This window comes from Emydura macquarii, unplaced genomic scaffold, assembly GCF_026122565.2.
Source record: "Emydura macquarii macquarii isolate MOO-44397 ecotype Brisbane River unplaced genomic scaffold, CSIRO-AGI_Emac_v2 contig_691, whole genome shotgun sequence".
NCBI lineage: Eukaryota > Metazoa > Chordata > Testudines > Chelidae > Emydura > Emydura macquarii.
The window spans coordinates 16,269,586-16,296,421 of NW_027130828.1; the positions used below are offsets into that span (position 1 = coordinate 16,269,586).

Here is a 26,836-nt window from a genome sequence, read left to right on the forward strand (position 1 = left end):
GCAGAAGCAGGACCTGTTTCCAACACGGCTGCATTTATATAGAAATTATGGAAACGTTGGGCCTGGTTCTCAGTTTAACTCTGACTCTAGGGGAGTTGCACGTAGGAAGAGACTGGGGTCCTATATCTGTAGCAGACATTGGACACTTATGGAATAACCTGCTCTGAAGGAAAGTTTCTGCCTTACCCCCAATCAGCTACTGGTTAATTCATAATCTGAAGCATAAGAGCTTGTATCACTTACAGATTTTTTATGCTAGTTTAACGATAGAAGGGGAGGTAGTGTTTCCTACTGGTTAGAGCTCTATCCTGGGAATTGGGAGACATGGGTCCAATTCCTGGCTCTGGCACTGGCCTGCTGGGTGACCTTGGGAAATATGTCACTTCTCTGTGCCTCAGTTTCCCATCTGTAAAATGGGGATAATGCTACTGGCCTTTGTAAAGCACTTGGATTAATGAAAAGCTCTAGGAATTAATACGTACAGGAGAACCTCAGAGTCATGAACACCTCGGGAATGGAGGTTGTTCATAACTCTGAAATGTTCGTAACTCAGAACAAAAGATTATGGGTGTTCTTTCAAAAGTTTGCAACTGACCACTGACTTAATACTGCTTTGAAACCTTACTATACAGAAGAAAAATGCTGCTTTCCCTTTTTTTTTTTAGTAGTTTACGTTTAAAACAGTACTGTACTGTATTTGTTTTTTATTTGTTTTTGTTTTTTTTCCTCTGATGCTGCCTGGTTGCGTACGTCCAGTTCCAAATGAGATGTGTGGTTGACTGATCAATTCATAACTGTGGCATTTGTAACTCTGAGGTGCTACAGTATATCAAATAATTTATATCCATAGATCTCAATGCACTTTACCAAGGAGGGCAATATCATTATCCCCATTTTACAGAGCAGGAAACTGAGGCACAGAGGTGAGGTGACTTATTCAAGGTCACCCAGTAGGCCAAGTGCAGAGCTGAGAATAGAACCCAGGTTGGCTGAGTTACAGTACTGGGCCTTTAGCTCTTATAAAGATCTAATTCCTCTACTGAACTTTTAGCCTCGGTGCTAACTTGTGGTACAGAGTTCCACAGATTGTGTCCAGAATCAGAACTGATTTCCTCGGATCAATTTAGAATGTGCTGCCTTTCCCTTTAATCGAATGCCCCTTGTTCTTTTATTATGAAGGAGGGTAAATGAGAGCACCTGACTTATCTTCTCTACTTCATTCAGTATTTTGGATACCTCTGCCATGTCCCCTCTCACATGTCTGCTCTCTACATTTAACAGTCCGAATCTTTTTAATCTGTCCTTGCCTGGAAGCCTTTGAATGATACTAATCATCTCTGTTGCCCTCCTCTGGGACGTTTTCTATTTCTGCTGGTATCCTCTCTGAGCTGAGAATGACCACAGCTGAAGAGTGTACTCTGAGTGAGGTCATACAGTTGATCTATAGAATAGTTTGGGGGCTATTCTCTGTCTGCCTTAACACAACATCTTGTTTCCTTTGTTTAAACCACCCCTGCATATTGAGAAGATGTCCATTGACCTGTCCCGCAGGACGCCTAGGTCTTTTTCCTGTTTAGTTACTATTGATTTAGAAGCCATCCAAGTGCATTTGTCATTCCTTCTGATGTGTATGTCCTTGCACTGCTCTACAAATAATTTTCCCTGCATTGTGTGCAATCCTCTGTTGCATTCACATAGTTACATGCATTTACTAATATCAATAGGATTTCCATTTCACACTTGGAAATCTCAAGGGATCAAATGAGTCCTGGTTTATCAGGCAGAGAGCAAGTCATTAGTTAGAAATCTCCTTTGTGAAATGGGGATTTCATACCAAAGAAACCCAGAGCCCTGAGTAAATTATACACAGGGATCACTTCACCTGCCACAGACATCCAGCCACCCCTGGCATGGAACAGCACCTCAATATGGATCAGAACAACGCTATGCAACACAAGCAGGGTGTAGCTTCCCAGTGTCAAGTGTCTAGTCTGGTATCAGACATGGAGGGAGCTAAAACAGAGACACGAACCAGGAGGGTCCAGCAGCCCTTTATTTTAGTTTTACTCATTCTGCATATACCACACCCAGATCCAACTCTTTGCACTTCCTAGTCTGATCTCTGACCAAGTTTCTTAAAGGTATAGTCCATTACACACAGTGGGATAGGGAGAAGTGAGGCACGTTTCTCTGTGTAGTACACATGCACTTTACCTGAGAGCAGCGTTGTGAATGAAAGGGGGCTGAGCTCATGAGCCAGGACCTAAAACCTGGCTAGCAGAGGATTCTCTTCCGTGCCTGCCTCCATTCCTATCAGTTTTGTGGAGGTTCTCAATGGAAGGCAATCACAGCGCAGACTGGCTGGCAGTAGGCAGTGCAATTAAGCAGTTTTGCCTCTTAAAGAGATCAGCAAGAGATTATGGCACCAGGATGACAAAAGCAGACAACAGCAAGTGGCTCTGTTGCCAGCCTGCACCGTGGCCAGATTATCTATCCCCTTCAGAGCACAAACAATCCCATCAAACCCTTCCCAGCAGACTGGGGAACTCGGGGTGAAATCTTAATGTTTGGAGAGTAGAGACTGGCCTTGCTCCAGTCGTGCTGCCCAAAGAGACACCTTTCGAGGCAGAGGCTGCAATATTTTCTGGTGCCATGGGGTGTGTGGTGATTGGAAGCTACAGCCCTGCCCTGACCCACACAGTCATAAGTGCAATAATATTGTGTAGCATTTTTCCTTGTGGATTTTTGTTCTGAAGAGAGGATGGCCCAGTGGTTAGGGTGATAGTTGCAGATTTGGGAAACCCAAGTTTAAATCTTGGGCAAGTCACTTAGTCTCGCTGTGTCCTACCTCACAGGGTTGTGTGAGGATAAAGATTGTGAGGCTCCAGTACTGTGATAATGGGGGCGATAAAGCAGGCTGATCACCAGAAGACTGATCACTGTTCCCAGCCTAGCACACAAGTTAAATGACTTTTGCAAGCTAGTCTGTGTCAGGACAAAAACCTAGGTCTCCTGATGCTTTATCCTTGACACACACGGCCAAATTCTGCTCTCAGTTGCACTGAAATAAATGGAATTACACCGGTAATGAAAGCAAAATGTGGCCCATGCATTCATCAGCAGCAACTGTTAAAGGCCCAGTACTAGTTTGCTTTGTCATGTCCCCAGCTCTTTTCTGTCTTCTTCTGTTGGAAGGTCATTTCCTTGCAGGCTGTCCTCCACTTCTAAAGTGGAGGGAGGGTTAGAGAGGAAAAGAGGAGAGTGGTTTTGTGCTAGATCACTAAGATTATGGTCCCGTGCAATAGTCTGGAATTGCACCAGTATAACTGAAAGCAGGATGTGGCCCATCTGTGTTTCAGGCCAGGTTGTAGAAACAACGAAAGTCGAGAGAGCACCCAAAGAATCTTCCCAGGTTTTACATGAGACCCAGCGCAGTCTGGGACAAGATGCTTTGAGAGTTTAGTTAGTTTCAGCTGTGTGGCTGGCCCAGGGTGAGACCGAGTTGGGGTCTGAATGTGAGGACTAGGAGTCAGTTCCAATGTTGACTTCTCTCTGCAAATCAGCTTCTCTGCCTTAGTCCACCCATCTCTGAAATACAGATGATAACCTACCACACCACAACGAGGTCTTTGACTGGAGTGTAGGGCCCTAGCTGTCAGTGTTAGGGGGAACGCTGCCCTATGCTGGGTCCAAGGCAGAACAGCTGCTGTTCAGTTTGTGGGGCAGTGCTACCTACCTACCTGCCTGCCTCTCTTGGGTTTCCATGTGATTCTAGGGACTCCTAGTCCATCACCTGCAGTTGTCACCCTCCAGGGCTCACTGTGTCTTGCAGAGAGCAAGTCTGCCGATTTTAACTCTCATTCGGTGGGAAATCCCCCAGCTGCCAGCATGGCAGAGCTAATGCACGAGTCGATGTACGTTCCCCTGGAATGGTCTTGCATGGAATGCATAGGGCAGGTTGACTCTCCATTGGGGTGTGGTGGGGGATGTCCATCCTGGCAGCCCTGTTTCCTGTGTCTGTCCCCACCCGCCTGTAACTGCCCTGGTAACCATTTACCTTCATCCTGGGCTGACTCTCGAGGGTGCGCCAAAGGCCATTTACACCCCCTCCGGAGCAGATACAGACATGTGGCTGCTATGGCACTCTTGGCCATGAGCAGACTCCTGTTCCTTGGGAGATACAGTTCCAAGGACACTCCTGTGCCCACAAGGAGCAGTAGCTTTAACCCACTCGCTGTGTGCAACAAACATCCCTGTGGGCTGAGAGCAGGATTTGAACTTATCTCCTTCAGGAGTCCAGCACAGACCTCTATCACTGGAGCTAAAGGAGCATCTCTGCTAGCAGCTGGCAGTATTAGGCTGTTATCCTTTACTGGGCCAGCTATTAGCAGGGCATACAACATATACAACAAAGAAAAGTTCATCCTGTGACTTCTGTACTATGGATAAGTAGCTCACTTGGCTCCTGCCCTTTGAATTTAGGATGTCTTCTGTAATTTCTTAAAATAACAGGAGCAAGAAATATGCACTCTCCACACAGGATTGGACACTTGATCCTATTTTGAAGCCATTGCACTAATTCGGCTCTGACTGAGCCCTAGCGTGTATCTGGAGTAACTTCACAACATTACTCTGGCTTTACCGCATGTGCAGTTCAGAGTGGGATCTGGCCCGTGCCTTTGCTTGGCTGTTGAAGGTCTCAGAGGATTTCTTGGATGAGTTGGTTCTGTTCTTTTAAGCATGAGTTTCATTTTGCACTCTGAAGCTGGATTGCCCATATCAACTCGGCCCTGGGGAGTGGAAATGGGGACTGGCCCCTTTAAATGTCTACTTTTTTTTTTTTTTTTTTAAAGAGTGATTTCCAAGCAAAATAAAACAAAATGTAATAACAATTAAGACTGCAGCAAGCACGCGAATATGGCTGTTAGCTGAGGTATGATTCAGGATAATGGTGCTTTGCTTGGTTATTAAACTGAATGTATTTAATGGCAACCTCTGAGGTGATGGGGTGACGTGCTTGAGTCCCAGAGGGGCTCTGCAGAAATGAGGAGGAGGTGATCGCATCCTCTGGGGAGAGCTGGAGCAGGCTGGCACCGCTAGAGAGTCTCACTCCTTTGGATACGAATCTGGCTCAGGAAGAAATGGTCTGCCCCATTTGGAATGGAAAACTCATGTTCCTCCTGGTGCACTCTCTGAGTCTATGGACTCCAGATCGGTCTAGGACTCTACCCTCACTGCAAATGACACCATGGCAGGGACACTTGGTTACAACACAGTTGTCCCCTCAACAGCTTACTGACATGGCCTGATTCTCCTCTCAGACTGGTCGTACACTGGTAAATATCTCCACTGGCTGCAGTGGGGTTGCTTCTGACTTCCGTCAGAGTTAAGTGGTCCACGCTTCCAGTTTGGGAGCGTACAACGGACAAAGCCAGATAATGCCTCTCAAGGCTTGGTTGGACCAAAGCATTCACCTAACGGTGAAACATGGGTACGGTCAAGGGTCAGGTACGTCTACACGTAGAGCTCCGTGCGCTCGCTCTGCTGCGACTACCCTTCCGCTTAGTGCCCTCGCTCGAGCAGAGCCAGCACAGGTTTGTCTGCACGAGCGAAGCCCCGGCTTGAAGTGCAAACTCAAGTCTCCATCTAAGTTGGTCCTATGTTTGTAACAGGGCTGCAACCAGGGTCCATGCCATGCTTGTGTTTGCAGTGTCTTGAGGCCCTGTCTCAAGGCAAGACCCCACCCAGTTCATCCAGCATGATTTTCCCCATCTGCCACTGCAATATTCTCCATTCCTGCCCTGAGGATCTGGCCAACACTGATGCAAAAACTGTATGAGAGCAAAACGTGTGGAATCAGCCCTGCAGGCTCTCAGATTTCCTGGGCCCTGCAGCAGTCAGAAGGAGCCAAGCAAGAACTGATTTCTCATTTTATTATATTTAGCTTCAGAAATTCCAGCTCCCCCCCTTCCCCCGCCCCCCCCAAAAGCGGGGAGTTATTGAAGGTAACGGCACATTCCGCTGAGAGAATAGACTTTTGTTCTGACGAAGCGGAGCGGAAGGCTGTGGTTAAGCAAAGATACGAAGGAGCTGTTTCAAAGAAGTCACTTATCAGAAACATAGGGGATCGTGATACCGAGTGGAGGGAGGAGCCGATTTGGATACACTGGAAGCCAAAAAAAAAAAAAAAAAGGCCCAAAAGAATGATGCCCATCAAGCAGTGCAGAGCGTCCCGAGGAAGCCTCTGACACGGGCTGTGAAATGAAATGACAGTTATCTTAACAATGGTCAGGGGGGAGCTAAGAGGCAGAAGAAAGAGATGAAGTCTCGTCCCTGGTCCTCAACCCCGAAGCTGGCCTGGATTTGGAAGCAGGAGGGAGACGCTGTGGAATTAACCCCAGATGCTGCAGTCAGGGATTGGAGTCTCATAACGTTTTCAGGTGATTTATGGCCGGTCGACTGCATGCAAGTGAGCAGGGAGAGGGAAGGAAAAGGTGTCAGCTGCCAGCATTCTGCTCAGGAAGAATCCCAGTGAGTGGGGAAGACCTCTGTCTATTTTTGTGTTGTTTGGAGTTATTTTTAACCGAGGGGGTTTCAGAACACTGCATGTAAATGGATGGAGTGCAGAGACTGGTCTGCTGGGACCCTGGATACAAACTCCCTCGAGGTTCACAGGTTGGCCCATTTTGGCTAACTGTCTGGGTGCCTACTGCTAACATAAAGGCACAAACAAAGAGCACAACTCCACAAGGAAGAAATAATTTCACAGTGACTGTGCTGAACTGACCTTTGCCCTCTACTGGATAGACTCAGAACTGCTCTGCTGTGTGTCATATGTCTTATACTGTTAACAGCTGATGGGGATTCTCCTTTAGCTCAGCTGGTGATTGCTGTGCTTTTGCAGCAGGATCAGGATCTGAGTTCTTTCTGTGCTGTTGCCTGGGTGATCCAAGTGGCCCTGATAGGCAGGTCAGTGACACTGAGAAGTTTGAAGTGGCCAGTTGTTCACTCTGCCAGTGACTCCCCAGTGGATTTTCAAGACAAGGAATGAGAGTGAGGTGCCTGCCCCAACCTTTTTTGCAGAGGGCTGTGTGCTGTCATGCCAGGAGATGGACTTCTTGCTGCAGATAAAACACTCAGTTGTGCTGTAAAATGATGCATCCCAAATAGGTCTATGTAAGATTCCAGGCAGCCACCATCTGGCTCCAGCAGCACGGAAGCCTGAGCCACAGAGTTTATAAACTGGTTTCCCCTGAGACCTGGTGATGGAGCTCCAAGAAGCCAGCCCACACGAGGCAGCAACGCTCCTTGCCCTGAGTGGGTGCAAGTTGCAAATGGATTAACAGCAGGGGAGATAAAAACAGTGCAATGTATCATGCAAAATGTGTGTGCTTCAAGTCCTGGAGTGAATTACCCAGAGCCACAAACCAGGATTTGCAGCTCAAAAGGGAACCAAGTCCAGCTTTCATCAGGACTTGGAAGGGTGAACAGCTGACATGGCACTGATTAGGGGAGAGAAGTGTTTTCCCAGCTCTGGGCTGATTTGTTTAACTGGCTTGGTTTGTAAGTGCTGTGTGGGGGCTGGGAAATCAGCTAGGGATTTAGGAGTGATTACAGAATACGAGGACAGAGTTAATCTAGCCAGTAAATTTAGAGTCAGATCCTGCTGTCTTGAATAAGATGAGGCTTAGATTGCGAGGGACGGGAGGGTAATAAAATGGGTGATTTCCCCAGGGAGCACAAACAGAAGAGGTTGCAGAGTGTGTTAGCTCCTAGCAGGTCCCAGGGAGAGAAGCCATGGGCAGCGACACAGATCTGCTACTGGAGAATCAATGCAGCCCTGGCCCACTGGTGCATCAAAGCCTTTAATTACCTACATGTCTGCTGGGTGAGAAATACCGCTCACCAGGGACCATCTGACTGGTTTCTGCATTCGGCTGAGGACAGCTGTGTGATACTGAGACACCAGCCCAAGGAGAAATCCAGCTAGCTCAGCTTCTCACCGGAGGGGAGGAACTGCGAGAGAATTTGAAGGCAAGCCTGGAGCTGGTGTGACTGCAGAGACTGAACTCCGCGAGGGAGCACTTAGTGGAAGGTTACCGCAGGACAAAGGCATTAGGCTGCAAGGCCGTGTGTAAGCAGCTGCAGTTAGCGGAGGGGTGGCCGGGGTAAATACGGAATCAGTGGAAAATACTAACCTAGGTTCCCTTTTTAAAAACCTCAGTCCGTATTTGCTCCCAAAGGGATGTTCTCCATTCCCCACTTCGGAGCCTGGTGGACAAGATTGGACTAAGGGCGCTGGGCCAGAGAATCATTGCTCATCGTCCACAGTTGGGAGCAGGTTTTCAGAAGAGGTCCTCTCCCGTCTAGGGTCTGTGTACACGGCAATTAAAAACCTGCGGCTGGCCCATGCCCACTGACGGGCTCACGGGGCTTGGGGTAAAGGGCTGTTTAGCTGCAGTGTAGACGTTCAGGCTTGGACTCTAGCACCCTGGGGGGTGGGAGGGCCCCGGAACTCAGCCTGCAGCCCAAGGCAGAACGTCTACACCTGCTCCGCAATTAAATAGCCCTGTAGCCCAAGTCAGCTGCCACAGACCAGCCATGAGTCTTAACTGCAAGGTAGACATACTCTTAGACACCTAAGTAAGGGCCAGGTTTTCAAAAGCACTCAGCACCCGGCATGCAGCCCACGTGCTCAGCTTTCTGGAAAACCTGGCCACTGAGTTGGTCCCTATAAGGATATCTCTACACTCAAGGGAAGGTGTGATTGTAGCATGTGTAGACATACAATAAGAGCGTTGATGTAGCAGCGTGGGCTAGCAACCCAAGTACATACCCAGGCTCCCCGGCCAGCTCGTACGCTGGTTGCTAGCCTGTCCCACCATCTCTACACTGCTCTGGTTACCCATGCTAGCTAGAGTAAAGCTAGTACAGGTAGGCATTCCCGTGGTACGCTCACACCTTCACTTGCTAAAAGGCAGCTGATCCCTTTAGAAACTCACCCCGCGGGTGTGGCTGATCCAGCAATACTGAAGGGGGTCAGAAATGTAACCCGCTGGTCACAGGTCCCTCTCTGTGCCCGCTCCACAGACGATAGGATGTCATCCACGTGGGTGGTTTAGTGCAAGCTGTAACAGCTGACGCTTTCAGTTCTGCTGGTCCCCAGTTCAAGATAGTGACCATCACAGGCAGGGCTTTATATCAAGAGGAAAGGAAATGCTAGGGCAGTAATACCAGGAGAGGGACACTGCTCTGTAGATAAGGAATGACACTGAGCTGCACGGGGGATAGCCCGGTAACACCAAACACTTGGCTCTAACGTGAAGGGTTGCTTGGGTGCTCGGCCAGGCTCACCCGGTTCATCCGTTTCTCTCGGGCTCTGCAGGTGGGAGATCAGATCCTGGAGGTGAACGGCAGAAGCTTCCTCAGCATACCTCACGACGAGGCGGTGAAGTTGCTGAAGTCGTCCCGGCACCTCATCATGACGGTGAAGGACATCGGAAGGCTGCCTCACGCCCGCACCACCGTGGATGAGACCAGATGGATAGCAAGCTCCCAGATCGGAGAGACCCTGGTGAACGCAGCAGGGTTTGTACGGGTTCTGTGCTAGATCTGTAGAACCTCGCTTTGTACGGCCGACAAGCCAGCATCCTGGGTGGGATGTACAGAGTCGCCTGGATGTCGTTTTGTGAGATTAGTGGCCTGTACTCCATGACTTGGCCTGCTGTGTTCTATGAACCTCCTCTATGTACCTGTAATCTGGATCCCAGAAACCTAGCAGCCCGTACCTAGAATCTGGTAACACGTACCCATATGCTGGAACCCAGCAAACTGGGCCCATAGTCTAGAACCCAGCAGTATGGGGCAGTGCCCTGGAGTCTAGAACATATCTCCCCGTGGTCTAGAACCCAGTAGCTTGTGACATACGGCCTGCAATGTAATACTCTACTGTTAGCCTAGAACAATGGAGGAGGGGCAAACAGGCTTTCAGTAAGGTCTGTGCCAATACCGGCACCCCTCTGCCCGCTAGGGCTGTTCTGAGCTGCCTCGGTGCTAAAGGTTGTTCTCTTTCCTCACAGGGCAGCCGGTGATCACACAGCAGAGGCAATGGCAAAGGTAAGAGACTCCAGACACGGGGAGATGAAAGGGGATGTCTGAGGGGTCCCTGCAGGCTGGAATTAGGCTTAGCCCGGGGCAGGCTGGGGAGCCAGTTGTGTGACAGGATGCAATGGAAGGCAGCACAGGTGTGCTGGGGAGAAGAGAGCCGTCTTCGCATCCTTTCCGTGCTCTTTTGTCATAGCGTAAAAATCTCGTGCTCCGTGAGCTCCGCACCCTTCTCCCCCATTAAGAAACCAAACCCCTCCTCCCCCCATATCCTAGGGCACTCAGAATCTAAACCTGGGTCCCAATCCAAATTTTGGCCAGATTCTGATTGCTGTTACGCCAGGGGGCGTGCGGAGTCACTGGTGCACCGGCGTATCTGAGACCCAAATCCAGCACCCTCTCTTTGAGCACGCTGAATCAAAGCCCCAAACAATCCACGGTGCCGGAAATCCAGCTCTGCGTGTTGTGGGTTGAGCAAATTCCCAGCTCGAAGGCACTTGCTCTGCAACAGCCAGTCACTCGGCCCCCCTCGCTGCATCGCACTTCTTGCCATGCCCCTCCGTTCAGTAGCACCCTCTTCCTAACGCTTGCCAGCCACTCCTCTCTTCTAAAGATCGGGCCAGCCTCCTGGAGCCTCTGCGAGCTGGGAGGGAAGCAGTGTCTCTGGGCAGTGCAGCTGGCAGGTAATTGATGCCCAGTTGTCATTGGTTTATCTTGCGGAAAAACATTAAAAGCATCTTACAAGATGTTTAATTATCATAACGGTTCTTGGCTCCCTCCCCCACTCCCTCCCGCCTCCCAGTTCTCCCCCTCCTCCCTCCATTTCTTTGACCTTCTCCTCCCCCAGCCTCTTCTTGGAGGATGAGTTTTGCGTTTTGCAGGCTGCTGTGATTTATGATGCTCTGATTTCTTCAATCCTTTGCCTGCGCACCACAGTTTCTGCTCCATTCCTATCCCAGGGGAGGGGGGAAGAGGTGGGATTAGCTGTGGGTTTTCATGGGGCACAGTGGTTTTTATGGTGATAGATAAGCAGTGGCATTCAGTGGCAGTAAGTGGTGGTATTGCAACAATGCAGTGGCAGGATGCCATAGGGTGATGGGGCAAAGGATTTTGCGGAAATGCTGCAGTGGCAAAGGATTCTGGATTCCAACTTTCTGGGAGGTTTTGAAAGCCGTGACACACATCAGGGTTGTAGCTACAGAGATCTGTGTATGCCACCTGCCGGTGCTCTTTGAATCGGCAGTATGGTTGGCTCTGAAGATAGCCCACTTCTCATCAGGTTCTGGTGCTAAAAGAAGTTGCATCTTGCCTAGGATGCATGTGATGGCTGGCTTTTTAAATAGTTTGATGGCCATCAGAAATAGCAGGAGTCATGGAAGCTAAGGTGTAATGACCATCAGCTCACATGCTCCAGGCTGTAAGTTGATTGCTTAAGGGTGTCAGGATGTAATTCTTCCCTTCCGTCATGTGCAGCCTTGTGCAATTACCCAGGGGCATTGTGTGCTGGGGGAGGGATTTCCTCTTCCTTGGGCAGCATCAAGTATTGGTCACCGTAGAGGTAGGATGTCCAAGTTGATGGACCAATTGTCTGATCCCACAGGGGGAAATTCTATAGCTGCACCAATGACATAATGATACTGAGCACTTCTGTGGCACTTTGATGGAAAGTGAGATAGATCTCAGAGTACTTTAATGATTCAGTCCCATGGAGTGTTAGTGGCAGCAGAGCCATTCTGAGAGCCAGCGCTTAGCCCTGTGCCCGGTCCAGTGGGCTACGCTCTAAAATGGGACGAGATGGCTTGGAAATAAGGAAGCTGCAGGAGAGAAGAAGGAACCAGAACCAAACATGTTTTCACCTGCTCTGATAGACAATCCAGATGCTGCCCTTCAAGAACATGTTTCCTGATTCCTCAGTGCTTCCCAGCTGCCCTTGGCATCTAAGTGCTGGCGCTGACCCTTCTTTAGGAGAGAGGAAGAGACTGATCCCCTTCCATCATGAGAACTGGCTGTTGCCCTCCCTTCCACCAGCCACCTTCTGTGGTCCTGGTCATTAGACCCTCTTGCCCATACACTGGTGCAAGTGCTGCGGACATGTGGGGAGTGACTGGTATTAGGACTCCAGTGAAGATGGTGGAGGCTCTGAGTTTCCATCAGGCAAAGTAATCGAATTCATTCCCGGATGGGGGAAGCCGGCTAAAACCCCCCTCCAGGGGAGAGCTGTGCTGCTCTGGGGGTTGTCTACCTCTGGATCTCCCATCTCACTAATACGCATCAAACGTTCAAACAGACAAAGCTAGAAGGACGGAGCCAAACTCTTGCAAAGGTGATGGGGAGCTTCGCGTTCCACGCTCTTTGGGTCTCCCGGGGGATGTGTCTGTTCAGGGGGAAGTTGTAAAGGACCACAGATGAACCCGGCCAGACCCTGGGATACAGCTGGCAGCTGCAAATATCTGTGCATCACAACGGTTCACGAGCGAGACCACACCGGCTGCTGGGCAATGGAATAACTCGCTCACGGTGCTTTCATCCATTGCGCTGTGGAAATGAGACTCACGAGATGAACTGGCAGGAACAGAGGGGTTTTTCTCTCCCCCCCACGTAACTCTAGTTCATTACACTTATAGTGCCCTTCCCCCAGGGGACAGGGGGCTGACTGGGATGACAGACAGGTTTGGATGTCTCTTGCCATTCTTACAGAGCCTGTGACCAACCAGGAACCAACGGGTGCATCCCCGCAGTGGGGACATCCTAGAGGCTAATATCTGCTCTCTCCATCCCAGGCAGATCATGATGCATTCACACGGCCCTTCCACTGTCTCCAGCCATTCGGGGCTGGGAGAGTGTATGCCACTGGTCTGGGTCTCAGGGGCGGGGCAGGTGGGTGACCAGATCTGAAAGCCCTGGAGCTCCAGAGGGCGGGTACACCCTACCACAGCCAGGCCAGACCTACCAGCCACACCCCTTCACCTGCGTGCCCACCCACAGGCATACAGGTGCCCTTTCTAAATCCGTTCTCTGGGTGTGGGGTGCCACCAGCTCTGCCTTTCCCCTTCACAATGACCAGTCTGAAGGCAGCTCTGTCCTGAGCGTATACGCACCTGCCGGAAGCCTGCAGGCGAGGGTGAAGATCAGTGACCCGCTGAACTTCTGGGGACACTTGGCAACCATCAGAATCAGAGCCGAGCCCTGTAACACCTGGCAGGCTGGAGCTGCTCCAGGCTGTGGGTGGAGAGAGAGTCTAGTCTATCGTGAAGGTGTTTGGCAGCTGCCTGACGTGTCGCACGTGCCCATGTGCAGTGCTGGACTGTGCTCTGAGGCTATTCACACAGCCGTGCAGCGAGCCAGGAGGAGGCAGACCGGAGCTCAGCGAAGCTGTGCGTGACGCGGGCGTGCTCCCTCCTCCGCTTCGCTCGGTTTCTCTGATTGTCTCTGTCTCTCGGCTGGCTGCTGCATCAAGATACAATGCTCAGCCCTGGGCATGTGCGAGAACAACCCTAGGAAGCAGCCTTTGACCCAACTCCTGGCTGTATAACTCACAGCCACCCACCCTGGTCCATCTGCTCAGCTCACCCAGCGTCCTTCCCCGCCCCAGGCAAGATGAGTCAGGGCTCAGTCGTAATGAGACTAAAACAGATTCTTTTTATTCAGGCTGCTGGACCAAGAGAGACCCTGGGGTTCTCTCTGGCTCTCAGGCTGGGTCACCAAAGGCCTGGGGCACCACATTCTTTCACCTGCCTGCCAGCTCCCCCGCAGGTCTCCTTAAGACCTGGGTTAAGACAACATGGAAGGGGCTGGCTGGCTGCACTATAATCGGGTGCTCAATGGAGGGACATGGAAACTGATGATCTTCGCTGGGCAGGTCCCTGGAGAGTGCAGATGCTCTTCGGTCTGATTCAGCCCAAGACAGCTTAGCATTAACCGTAGCTGCAGGCAACTCTGAGATCCAGGGTCTGGTGCAGTGTTAGTAGGCAAGTTCCTCCCTGGAAGCGAGTGGGGCTGGCCCTCTGGGGGCTGTGCTTTACTCAGTTCTACCCCAGAGCCTCATCAGCAGGAGAGAGATCAGGGAACCTGGAAGCGGCGCTGTGCCTGGGAGAAGAAGCTGGGTGGGTAATTATGAACTCAGAGCGCAGTGGAAACAGCAGGGGCAGACTGTGATTAATGCGCTATAATAGATCACTCTGCCTTCTTAATGAGAATAAAGTACACACTGAGAAGGACGGAGTGGAACCGGTACTGGCGTCTTGCCAATTTAGAACGCTGCAACTTCCTGGGCACCAGTGGCATCTTCTACCTGGTCATGCCTGGGCTGCTCCCTTCCAGCTGTTCTGTTCACCCATCTCGGACCTTTCCAACACCCAGCAGTCTGAGCACAACCAGGACTCTGAGATCCTGTCGCTCCCCACCTCAGCACTGCATGCCACAACACAGCCAGGAAGGAATCCGGTGCCCAGGATTTGCTGAGATTATCAGCATCTCCCCTTAACGACTGTCTGTGCAGAGCCCTCCTTTTCAATGGAAATGCGTTGAGAAGCTCAGGTGGTGTGCGCTGGTAACAGATTTGCACTCCTTATTTGGCAAAACATGTTTCACAGCCTACACTGTTTCCACTGCTTCCCCGGCTTGCCTGGCACTTATTTGCTTGGGTCTTTTGTTTCTTTACAACAGTTTGCATCCTTGATGTAGGAAGGCCGAACAACACACCCCTGACCTGTTCAGGGACCACATAGGGTTAGAAACCGCTCTAAAAGAAAAAAACCTTTTAAACTCAGCCAGGCTCGAATCTCCCCAGCACTCAGCTGGGAACTGCTGGCTGTCCTGTATCCTCTGCTGCAGGCTCTTCAGTCTGGGTTCTGCTCTGAGCTGGCAGCAGTGGGGGTGGGTCAGAGGGAACTGTGGTTGATCTTGCTTTGTCTCTTCCCAGAGGAAGAAGCCTGACGCTTGCCCACCCCAGGAGAAACACAAGTGGTGTTAAAATATTAAATCAATGGCTATTGAAGGGATAACTTCCATGCTAGCTGAGGGGGGCTGGGCAAACACTTTTTTCTTCAGCTGCTCTGCAGCAATTATTTTAGCTCTGTCGCTACAGGTACATATAATCACGCTAAGCTAGAGACGTGGCATTTAATCTTTGGGGGAAGGGGTGACTACCTTCTTGGCAGAAGCCTAGGCTACTGCAGTCTTTGTCCCCATCACCCACGCACTGGCAGAGGCAGTTTGGTCTAGTGGTTAGAGCACTGATCTGAGACTCAAGACTCCTGGGTTCTGTGCCTGCTTCTGTGAGGTGTGTGTGCCAATGGTTGGATTAGGGGAGGAGGGGTGAGGATTCCTGGGTTCTGTTTGTACCTATCCACCTTTCTCTGTACTCGTATGTCATCTGCCAGCCGTGCTGGTCTGTGGGCCCCACTGAGTGACGTCTTCTGACCCACCCGGTTGCAAAGATCACATGTGGTGCCGCTTGCAGCTCTACCTTGATCTTAGCTGCTCGCTTGTTCAGTTCTCCGCTCCCGATTCCTGTTCTTTGATGGGTTTCCTTGCTTCCTTCTTCCACGCTCAGTTGCTAGAAGAGTCCATGTAGAAAGGCAGGAAACCTCATGAACAGGTGGTGGGTATATGCCAGGTCCTGGCAGGAGGGGGGTTGCAGACATCCCCAGGATGATCAAAGACTGTTGTGAAGACTGGAGCTGGAGTAGAGGAATCACAGCTGAGGAGGGACCATCCTGCTTCTCTGTGCCTCGGTTTGTCCATCTGAATGCAGTTTGCTCACCTCAAGGGTGGGAGGAAATTTAACTAATTGTTTGCAAGGCACTTTGAGAGCTTCATCTGGAATGCCCCGGGGACATGCAAAGTTCTGTCATTCCTACCAAAAGGACTGGTTGGGACTCTCTTTGGGGCCCCTCAGTATAGCTTCTTCCTAACCCACATAGGTGTCAGTTGCTCTTAGAAGCGTAAGATTAGCTTTACTGGATGGTAAAGACCTTTCCTTGCTGTATCACCTGTCATCCAAATGGAGCCAAAGCACTTCCTAAACTTTTCTATAAAGGAATCACTTAGCCCAGCACTGAAGGGCAGCCACCTCTGGGGTGGTACAAGGCACCTGTTTAACGGTGCCCAGCGACAGGGCAGAAGAGAAGTGGGGTACATCATAACCAATTCAAACTATGGGAGGTCAGGTTGGCTGAATGAATCTGGCCAGGGGTGGCTGGCTGTGATCTGTGAATCGTGCTGGGAGGTCTCTCATGACTGCGAGCGGTCAAGATGTCAGTTTTACTGCTGAACCTAGATTGACCCCTCTCAGCACAGTGCCCTGGGCACCACGGAGGGAGGCTGGATCATTGCCAACTCTGAAGGGAAGCAGATTGCCAAGCGCCTACAAAAATGAGAGACAAGGTGGGTGAGGTAATATCTCTTACTGGTCCGGCTTCTGCTGGTGAGGGACAAGCTTCTGAGCTGACACAGCCCTCTAAAGAGAAGCTATTGTCTGATAGTGCTACCCACTCCAAATCCCTTTCAGAGCTAACCATCTGATTTCAATTAACAGGCACCTTGCAATTACAGTGGATTGTTTAGTGAACAATAGGCATCTCTGTAGCTTGCTGTGGAGGCTAGTCACGTGCATGACATCAATAAATTCCCTTTAAATATCAAGCTTTAGTCAAGTGAAAGGATGTGAACTGGGACCGAAGGAAAAGGTTAATATTAAAACCACGAGGCTCATGCAGACGCTTCAGCAAAAAGACGAGAACGAATCTCGGGTTTCAGCGCTAAGAATGAATCCGGGCTGGGTTGTGGTCTCGCTAGGCTTTCTCTAGAGCCCCCTCCCGTTTAAGAGGCCAGGTCAAATCCAGCCTAGGAATAACTAAGGCCAGTGTTCTTCAGAAGTGGCCTCTGATGCTGGTTGCTCTCGTTTGTGGGTGCCCGGCATTGATACCTGGGCCCTGTTTGCCGAGCAGGCTGAGTGCCCAGAGCGCCAGTTAAAGCCCATGGGAACAGGGGCATGCACAGGAATAAAAATGTGGCTGCTTTTGGAGGGGCACTTTCTGTGCTCCCCATGGCTGGAGGAGCTGGATCTCCCCCCTCTTCGCCCCCTGCAGTCGGAGGAGCTGGTTCTCCCCTCACCTTTTCCCCCACTCCATCTCTCACGGCCAGTGGTGCTCACTCTCCAGGCAGCTGGAGGAGCTGTCATCTCCCGGCCCGGGGTTGGAAGAACTCGCTGCCCTGGCCCCAAAGGAGTTCTCTGCCCCGCCGACTGGGGGGACCCATGCCCCTGCTTGCCCTCCCTTGTACACGCCCCTGCATGGGAACTGCAGGTGCTCAGCACTGCTGGAGATCTAGCCCCAGGTGTCCAGACCTGGACACCCAAACTGAGAGGCTGATTTTGAAAATGGGGATGTTATCCTGCCTCACCTCCAGAGTGCCTCCCCGTGTCTGGGGGTGGTGTTCAGTCTAATGCCCCCTGCAGTCATTCTGGTGACACAAACATCTGTCACTATACATGGCCTCTGGCCAGGTCACTGCTCGGTCCATTCCCCTTCATGGGTTAATAGAAAACCCCTGGACAGGACCCCCAGTCTAGTGGCTTTTGAGACAGGGCCTCAATCTCCATCCGGGGCGCATGATGTTTGACTCTTCTCTTTCTGATGCCCACATGTTCGCTCTTGGTCTGGGGAAGGGTAGGGGAACCCGGGCCCACCCTCTCTTCTGGGTCCCAGCCCTGGTTAGGCGGCCAAGGACTTTTCCTTCAGTCCCTCTGCCGTTTTCCCTGGGCTGCTCCTCCCTTTTGCCAAGCCTGTCAACATCTTTCCCGAGGTCTCTGCCTGCTCCTCAACACTTCTTTGGCAGCGACAGCGGAACCCCTTTGGAGCTGCTCCCTGCCCTTCCTGCAGCGGCTGGCTCTTCTGTCTCTTGCCTGGGACTGGTCCATCCTACTCTCCTTGAGGCAGGATCTCCCTCTCTCTGGATCCGGGGTTATCTCCCAGGCCTCTCTGTACCCTGCTTCAGGCAGGGCTGCCCTGCCCAGCCCTTCTCCTGGAGCTGGGAGTGTGACTTAAGCCAACCGCAAGGCTCTTGACAGCTTCCTTCAGCAGAACATCCTCCCCGATTAGCCTCCCGCTCCTTCTCCCGCCAGCACCTGCCTTACGTGAGGGAGCAGGCAGCCTCCACGCTACTCCCTCTCTCCCGGCTGGCTGGGGAGAGCGGACCCTTGCCCTGCTTTCTCTGCCAGGTTTCAGGCCCTTGGAGGTACAGTGTCCAGATTCCTTCCCCAAGCACCATTCGTCCCCAGAACCCTTAGACCTCAACCAGTGGTCCCCAAACTGTGGGGTGTGCCTCCCTAAGGGGGTGCCGAAGAATGTTCGGGGGGGGGGCTGCCCTTGGCCCCCAGCTCCTGGCCCTGGCTGCGGCTCCAGCTCCCAAAGGGTACGGAGAGGGGAGGGGCACGGACCAAAAAAGTTTGGGGACCACTGCTCTAGAGGTATCTACTGGACCCATCTGCACCTTTGAAGGGCCATGCCAGGGGGCGGGGCGGGCTGACCCCTAGGCATCACTGCTCTCAATGGCAGACTCCCCCGTTACAGGGACCCTTAGTCAATGCCACCTGGTGGCCTGCGCTCTCCACCCAGCGTCGGCCTCATAGAAACGCCCCCGTGGGAATCTGCACCGGGTGGCTGAGTATCAAACAGACCAGAAGGCCACACTCCCCTCTCAACCCTCGGTCTGCTCCCTCCGGGCCTGGGCTGAGGCACGCCGGCAACTCTGGGCTGTGGAGAAGACGGCTCTGCTGCTGTCCCTGATGCACCTGTTCGGAAGAGAAGCCTTCAGCCTATAGGCCAGCCGCCAGTCAGGCACCTTTCCCCAGTTCTCAGTTCAGTTCAGCTTTGGCCGATGCCGGCGTTAGCTGGCCGGGAATGGCTGATCAGGGACCCGGGGCGGGGGGATGCAACCATTAATGTGGAGTTCCCTGCCACCTCTCTGTCTGCTGCTGCGTGTCTGAGGCCATGGGGTAAACCAGTGGTTCCCGTCCTGCTGGCTGCAGAAGGGAGCCGCAACCTAAGGACCCAGGTGGAGCGCACAGTGATACTGGAGGCGTGCGGGTTCCCTGCTGCAGCCAGGGAGACGGGAGATCAGCGAGGACCTCACTAACTCATTCCATCTGGCTGCGGGTGGAGGCTGCTGGCAGAGACTGCTGGCCCTTCAGGGTTGTAAAAATTATATCTGTGGCCCTCGCGCCGAAAAGGTTGGGAACCCCTGGGGTAAACCATTTCCCCCGTGTTTTCTTTCAGCCCGTGTTCTACCGAGGCCTGGCTGGCTCCCAGGTGACGCTGAGCAGCCTGGTGAACCAGACCCGCGTCATGCTGGAGGAGCAAGCTCGCCACCTGCTGAACGAACAGGAGCGGGCGACCATGGCTTACTACCTGGACGAATACAGGGAGACCCACATCTCCGTCGACTCCCTCGTCATGGCTCTCTTTGAGCTGCTCAACACGCATGCCAAGGTAAGGCAGAGAGGCCCCCGGCGCCAGGGAAGCACGGCTTGCCCACAGCAGAGCGAACAGAGCCGCTCATTGTGGCGGGAGTCAGGCCAATCCCTGCGACACCACAACTAGCGAGCCATTAGTAACTGTGGCGGTTTTGAAGGCCAACTCATTCTTCAGACCGAAGCTGCAGCAGAGACGTAGCATGGTCCAGTGGAGAGGGCACTGGGCTGGGAGTCAGGAGACCTGGGGCCTGTTCCTATCCCTGCCACTGACCTGCTGGGTGACCTTGGGCAAGTCACTCCCCCTTTCTGGGCTTGTTTTCCCTCCCCTCCCACCTACTGTCTGTTTAAATTGTGAGCTTTTTGTATCTCAGTGTGTCTGTACAGCACCTAGCACAATGAGGCCCTGATCTGGAGCCTTCAGGTGCTATCCCAACACAGCTAATGACTACAGCTAACGTTATGGATGCCGGGAGTGGCTGAAACCAGGGGCTGTGATGGCAGCTGGTTCTAACCATTTCTCCAGACTGGGAACATTGAAAAGCAAATGGATGTCCAATTTACTGGGGTCTCTGCAGCCCTGTGTCAGGCTGTGACCCATGCCCACGGCACCGAGAGCTGAAAGCGTTGTTCTGAAGGGGGCTGTGGGCTCAGCTGAGTGTGATGTTAGTCAATGCAGCATTTGCACATGCAGATCCGGGCATTTGCAAATACCCACAGTGGTCACTACTGCTGGCTGGAGCACAGGTGGCCATTTTGTGAGCATGCAAAGCTGTAAATGCTGCGTGATCCGCTTCGGAGGCCTGGCTGCAGAGATGGCCGTCGCTGCTAAGATTTCCAACGCCTGGCACCGAGGGGTTAAAAAAATGCACGCCATCATGATGCAGCAAAAGGCCAACTGTCAAGGCTGCCCATGCACTGTCTCAGTGTTGGCTTTTCCCTCCTCCCCATCCAGTTCTCACTGCTGTCTGAGGTGAGGGGCCTGATAGCCCCTCAGGACCTCGATCGCTTCGATAACCTCGTTCTGAAGCGGGAAATCGAATCCATGAAGGCCCGGCAGCCCTCAGTGCCCAGCACCGACTCCTACTCCATGACATCCTACAGCGACACCGGTTCCTCCACGGGCAGTCATTTCACCTCCACCACGGTCAGCTCAGCTCGGGTAAGTGCACTCACTTTTCCCTCAGTGCCTTTCCTGCCATTCCCAGCCAGCCCCCCAAGCCCCCCTGCTTCCCCCTGAAGCCCTACCCCCAACTTGCTGCCCTGCGAAGTCCTCCTGTATAAACCCTCCGCGAACCTGCTCCCCGTCAGATCTCCAGAATGATCTCCAAGCTCACGCGTGCTCTCTCCCCCTTTACGCGCTCGCAAGGTGCAGTGGCTCCACTCTGTCTGCAAGTTGCAGGCGTCGTGGGGACCCGGGTCTCTTGTGCGGCGACGGTGCTGAGGCGGTGCCTGGGAGGAAGGAGAACGGCATTGCGGGCTTAGTTCTAAAAGTGCTGACCCAACACACCCGCCGATTCTCTGCCTCCACGACTCTGCAGCTAAGATAAATGGGATCAAACCGAACATGCTGCAGGGCACAAACAGATCACCACAGGCATCAGGAAAGGATATTCCCTCCAATTCCCTGGCCCATCGCCTCCCCATATGCACCGCATGGCAGAAGCAGCTGAGTGAATTGAGAGAGGGGGAAATCTCTCCCACTGAAGCAATAAATTCCAGGTCACGTTGGATGGCAAGGTGCCAGATTTGATTGGCCAGTAATTGGATCCTGTGGGGCAAACTCTGTAACCCTGAATAACAGATGCATAGAGATAACACTAGAGAATGTGCTTTGCATCTAAAGGCTCACCCCGTGGCTCCATGGCAGCACTTCTGCCCCCTTATGCCATATGCATGGGTTCAGTAAGAAGGTGGGAACTGACCAAGAGCCGGAAATGGTGCTGAAGCATCAGACTCCTGCCCCAGAGATCTCCCCTGGCCTATGTCTGAGTGGTACTGGTGGACTCCATCCAGGCAGCCAGGGCAAACCGAGAGACCCTTGAAGCACGTGGAAAATGAACATGCACGCACCGTAAGCAGTTCTGCAGTCACATTCCTAACCTCTGGTCATAATGAGGGCAGAGCTCCGCTGGGCAGGAGTCCAGTGCATTGAAGCACCCTCTGACTTCCACCATGGGCCAAAGGGAACTGAACAAGTGGGAGGGTGGTACGCCAGCTTTCAGAGTCCAGTTGTAAGTCCTTAGGGCCCTAAGGTGGGGTGCCCCGCTCTGTGAGGAGAGGTCAGCTGGAGATCATGGGGGACCTTGGAGATCACACACCTGGTCTTTAGGACAGGATCATTTGTAGGTTCCCGGGGACCTCAGAGGTGATGAACCTGGTGGATTGCTCCTGAAAGGTCCTGGGAGAGCATGGAGATGGTGCACTTTGTCTCTGAGAAGGAAGCGCTGAGCTGTTCTGCTTCATCAGGTCCCTAAGGCCACCAGCCCCTCTCGCTCGCTTGCTCACTCTGCCCCGCTGAAGTCAGTGGGAGTGCTAGTACAGCCTGCCCACGGCTGAGCCCACTTGAAAATCCCACCCTATATCACTGCCACTGCTCTCCGTTTCTAATTGCACAGGCACCGGCTCCAGCTGCCTTTCCCCTCCGCTGGCCCACCATGATTGTGATGGTACTAGCTGTCCCTTTAAACAATTCCCCTCCTGCCCATGCCCACATAAACACACCAGCTCTCTGCCACCCTCTTCCCCGTCCCAGCAGGGATGGTGGAAATCATGCCATTTGCATTCCCTGCCAGTCCTCTTCTTCCCACTGCGTAAGTGACACCGTTGCAATGTCTCGAGGGCGTCGCTGCATGCACCGTCTAATTAAGTTATCATAATCACCTCGAAGTGTGCAGCGGCGCGGCCCCAAAATTAATTTCCCAGCCATAAAATGCCTTTCATCATAAACGCATTAGCTGCCTTGGAAATTAAAACCTCCATGAAAGGAACAGACGACAATGGCTGCGGCCAGATAAGCGCGGCGAGGGGGGCGATAGGAAAACAGGCCAGGTTTTGCTCTAATGAGGAGGCTATGTAGCCATCAGGGGAGAAGCAGAGGGGTCTTTCTTGGGATGAGGCAGCCCCATCTGAGCTCTGAGCAGGGCTTTGTAAGTTTCATGGCATTGGGCCTGGCTTTTCAGCCTTTAATGGGAGTCTCATAGTTAATATCTTCCGCCTCCCCCCCTCCCCCCCTGGGGTGGATTAAAGCTGAACATTGGATCGAGCCAAATAGGGAACTCCAGAGCCACTCGGGGAGGGAGGTGGGTTTGCTGGCAAAATATCTACAGAGCTGTGGAGGGAGCAGGAGATGGTGCTGGCAAATAACATAAAAACGGCCATACGGGGTCAGACCAAAGGTCCATCTAGCCCAGTGTCCTGTCTGCTGACAGTGGCCAATGCCAGGTGCTGCAGAGGGCGTGAACAGAACAGGTGATTATCAAGTGACCCATCCTGTCGTCCATTCCCAGCTTCCAGCAAACAGAGGCTAGGGAACAATCCTCAAGCAAGGAGTGGTGCTAGTTCTTTGAAGGCAATTGATTACCAGGAGGACAGGGAAAGCTGGGAAAATATCAGGTGACCCCTTCAGATCCCAAATTGGCAGATCAGTGCAATGCTTCCTTAAACCACCCCTGGATCTCCAGCTGTCCTCTGCACCGGCAACCGATTGATCTCTGCTTCTGGGACTGCTTCAGAATGTAGGAGCCACCCCCGCCCAAATTACACCCTGTTTAGAGCACGTGGAGCCAGCCCCCACAGGAATCAGTGGGATTGCATGGGGCATAAATCAGCCCAGGGTCTGTAGGGAAGCCGGGGCATGCAAGATGGCCACTCTTCAGACGATCCTTGCTCTTCCTTTCCACTGGTGAGACCTGCAGCCTCAGCCTAGTGCAACCACGGCAACCAGCGTGGTCAGATCACCCAGCTCCTGTAACTCTCCCCCTCCGAAAACCCTGATCCTTTGCTTTAACCAGGGCCCACGCATAATTTTTTCGGGCCCAGTACACACACGTACCCATGGGGGTTGCAGCCTGGGCAGGACCCTGCAGGGCCTCCAGGCCCCAGTAAAGTGTACCCTTTACTGTTCCCCCATGTGGGGACCCTGGCTTTAACTCTGCCTGTTAATGCAGAAGGAGAAGATGACGGAGGGGAGTGAGCTGAAGGGGGGGCTCTGTGCAAGCCAAGAAAGAGACCACACAGCCCACCAATGCTAGTTATTGGCCCCCTCTCCCTGTGCTTCTCTCTGAACAGAGCAATTGCTGCCTTTATCTGAATGCATGTGAGAGAACTCAGTGCCTACTCCATGGGATGGCGCAGGCGGCGGTGAGGATGGGGGGTCGGGCAGTGTTTTGTTTGTTTGTTCTGCTACCTCCCTAATGTTTTGTTTTCCCCCTTTTATGTCTGTTTTTGATTTGTTCCCCCAGGAGCGGCTCTTGTGGCTAATAGACCTGATGGAGGTAGGGCCCTTTCAGTGGGGTGGGGAGCTTGAGTGCTGTGGTTTCCATAGTGAAAGGGGTGGGGGGAGCTTGTGTGTGTGTGTGCGGGGGGCATAATTCAATTGTTTGCTGCCAGAGGCTGATGCTCTAACCACATGAACAGCTGCAGCTCCAGTCTCCGGCATTTGCTTTTGCTTCCTTTGGCTCTGCCAACACTGAGCTTTTCCTTAATGTCTCTCTCTCTGCCGCAAGCTCCGAGCAGCGCTGCTCGGAGCTCTGGGGTCTTTACCAGCTCTCACCTGATTCGGACCAGGTCGAGATGCCGGAGCCCTGTCTACACTAAAGTTCCCAGTGCAGCTGATGGTGCAACAGTGGGAGATTTGAAGGGCAAGCTCAGTGCCAGGCTGCTGGTCAGATCTGATCCATCCCTGATTGTCCTTTCTACCTCCTGTCTCATTTCAGCTTGTCTCATGATACCTTTGTACCTGCTCCCTCTATCACTGCACCACATCTGTCTGCTGCTTTGTGTAATCAGCCAGTCTATGTCCTGGCTGCGGGGAGAGCGGGGGGGAAATCACATCGTCCATCTAGGGCAGGTGAGAATAGGCAGAGGATGACTTGTTCCTGAAGGCCTTAGGTCCACATTGTCTTTGATTCAAGTGCTATAAAGGGCAGTGCACGATAGCATGTGTTCTTAACCTGGGGGGATGGCCACTCTCCTTCTTCCATATGGCTAAACGGGGGCAGGGAGTGTCTCCAATGTTTGGGCCAGGGGCTCCTGAAACTCTATTCTGCTGTAACATGGACTCCTGGCACAGAACTGGCTGAGAGGCGCAGCACTATCATGTGCAGCAATTCTACTCCATCTGCAGACCAGCTTCCAGACACACTGAGGCCCAAAAGGCTGCAATCAGAGCTGAACCGTACACAACAGCAGGATGAATTACAGGGCGCAGGCATGTGCAAATACAGCTCCAAACTCATCCCCGGTGCAGCTCTACTGACCTGCAGGGGAGTCATGCAAGGGCTGCACAGTGAATGATGGAGGGTTCTCATTTGTGAGGCTGAGCGCATTCAGTAATGGATCTTTAAAAGCCCCTTCTATCCTGCAGGGAGGGATCTCGGGGTTACTGGACGGAAATCACCCTGCAGGTGGAATCTTAAAGCGCCTGGACCGTAGCTGGTGCAGTAATTGGTTTCAGTGGAACTTGCCTTCGGACAGCTTGAAGTTGGTCCATGCAGTGATAAATTCTTACCTGTCTGATAAGTGCTTCGAGAGAGTTGTGGGCTAATAAGAACCACCTCATTAGATGGCTTTGCCTCCAACTGCTTTACTGACCCTGACTTTCCTTGCCAGGAACTCGGCAGCGTCTCCCTTGGTGCAGATGGCAGTGTAGTGTCCCTTGCTCTGGATGTGAGTTAGGGGGCATCTCTAGGGAAAGAGGAGGAGCTCGATAAATGCCTCATGCAGTGTGCTCCCCACCACATCCAGTGAGCCCTGCTTTCGGGGAAGTCTCCTAGATTGTCAGGATGTTCCACAAACGGTACAGTGTTTGGCTAAAGATATTACTCAAGCGGGTGCTGGGAAGTTAACACCATGAAGATTAAATGGAGTGAGCTAAGTTCAGTTATTTGGTCTCTTGAACATTTTAAAGAATGAACCTCGAAATGATTGCCTACAACTCTGAGTCAGTACTTTGTATGATAGTCTTTTCGGCAAAGCAGAAACTTGGCAAGTGCCACTTCGCTCCAAAGTAAGGGCCAGTGGGAACATCTACGCTGCTATTTTTAGCACCACCGCACAAGACCCGCCAGCCTGAGTTAGTTGACCTGGCCTCTGAGACGCACTGCTGCAGGGAGTATGTGGGGATTGGGGTTGCAGAGCAGAGATACCCTAAGAGGCCCCTCAGCTTTCCAGCATGCAAGTTAACCAGTAACCGAGGAATGAACCAGTACATTTGAGGATAATAAACCCCTTCCAACCTTGAGGGGTGAGAGATCATTACAGGATGCATGAAGTTCACCCACAGGCTGGCTAAGTCCTCATTAAACCTTTCTTTGACCTGCCGCTGGACAGTAATAATGACCCCTTTCATCAGGCATGATCAGCTGGAGGCTGATGTATGGCCCAGCCAGGCCTGGTGATCACCTCCTAGCTTAATGCGGTTTTGGCTCTCCCCTAAGATTTGCAAAGCAGGGGTTAATTGTGCAATGTAATAATCACAGGCAGCTTGATCAAAGAGGCATACTTCTTGTGGAATTTGCTTCAGAACAAGCCAGCCCTGAGGGATTTGGTTTGATTTTTTTCCCCTGCCTTTTTCCCAGCTATGTAACTATTACGATTATGAAATTGAAATCTATATTGATTTTATTTGGTCGTGATTTCATAGCAAATTTAGTGCCAGATTGACAGGCAGCAGAGTCCTCTACACAGAGCCCAATCCTGCGAGGGGCTGAGCAGCTCATGGGTGGTGCTGGACACGGTGAAGGGTCAGGTGAAGGATCGGGCTCTGTAGCTGCAGAATAGACACAGCATGGATGGCAGCAGTGTCCTCCCCTGTCCTGACCCCTGTGAACACCATTGTGGGTGGAACAACAGAGCGGGGGTAATTTGATCTCCTTGTCCATTCATCCCTGAGTGACCATGCTGAGATTACCCACCAGTAGCTGAAAAGGCCTACCCTGGGGTCAGGTTCAGGTCAAAGGTTCAGCTTGGTTCTTATTTTATTCCAATTGGATCGGCCATGCCTGGTTTTAAAGGAACAGAGGTATAAATAAAAGTGAG

General features: G+C 52.2%; 1 protein-coding gene across 1 annotated transcript in view; it reads left to right on the forward strand.

Annotated features, from left to right (window-relative positions):
• The window catches only part of WHRN (whirlin), a 98,184-nt gene that overhangs the window by 48,108 nt on the left and 23,240 nt on the right, over window positions 1-26,836 (forward strand). The window contains exons 4-8 of the mRNA XM_067542160.1: window positions 9,386-9,588; window positions 10,080-10,116; window positions 19,383-19,595; window positions 20,532-20,738; window positions 24,040-24,072. Coding sequence (XP_067398261.1) covers window positions 9,386-9,588; window positions 10,080-10,116; window positions 19,383-19,595; window positions 20,532-20,738; window positions 24,040-24,072 — 693 coding nt within the window. The remainder of the gene's footprint in view (window positions 1-9,385; window positions 9,589-10,079; window positions 10,117-19,382; window positions 19,596-20,531; window positions 20,739-24,039; window positions 24,073-26,836) is intronic.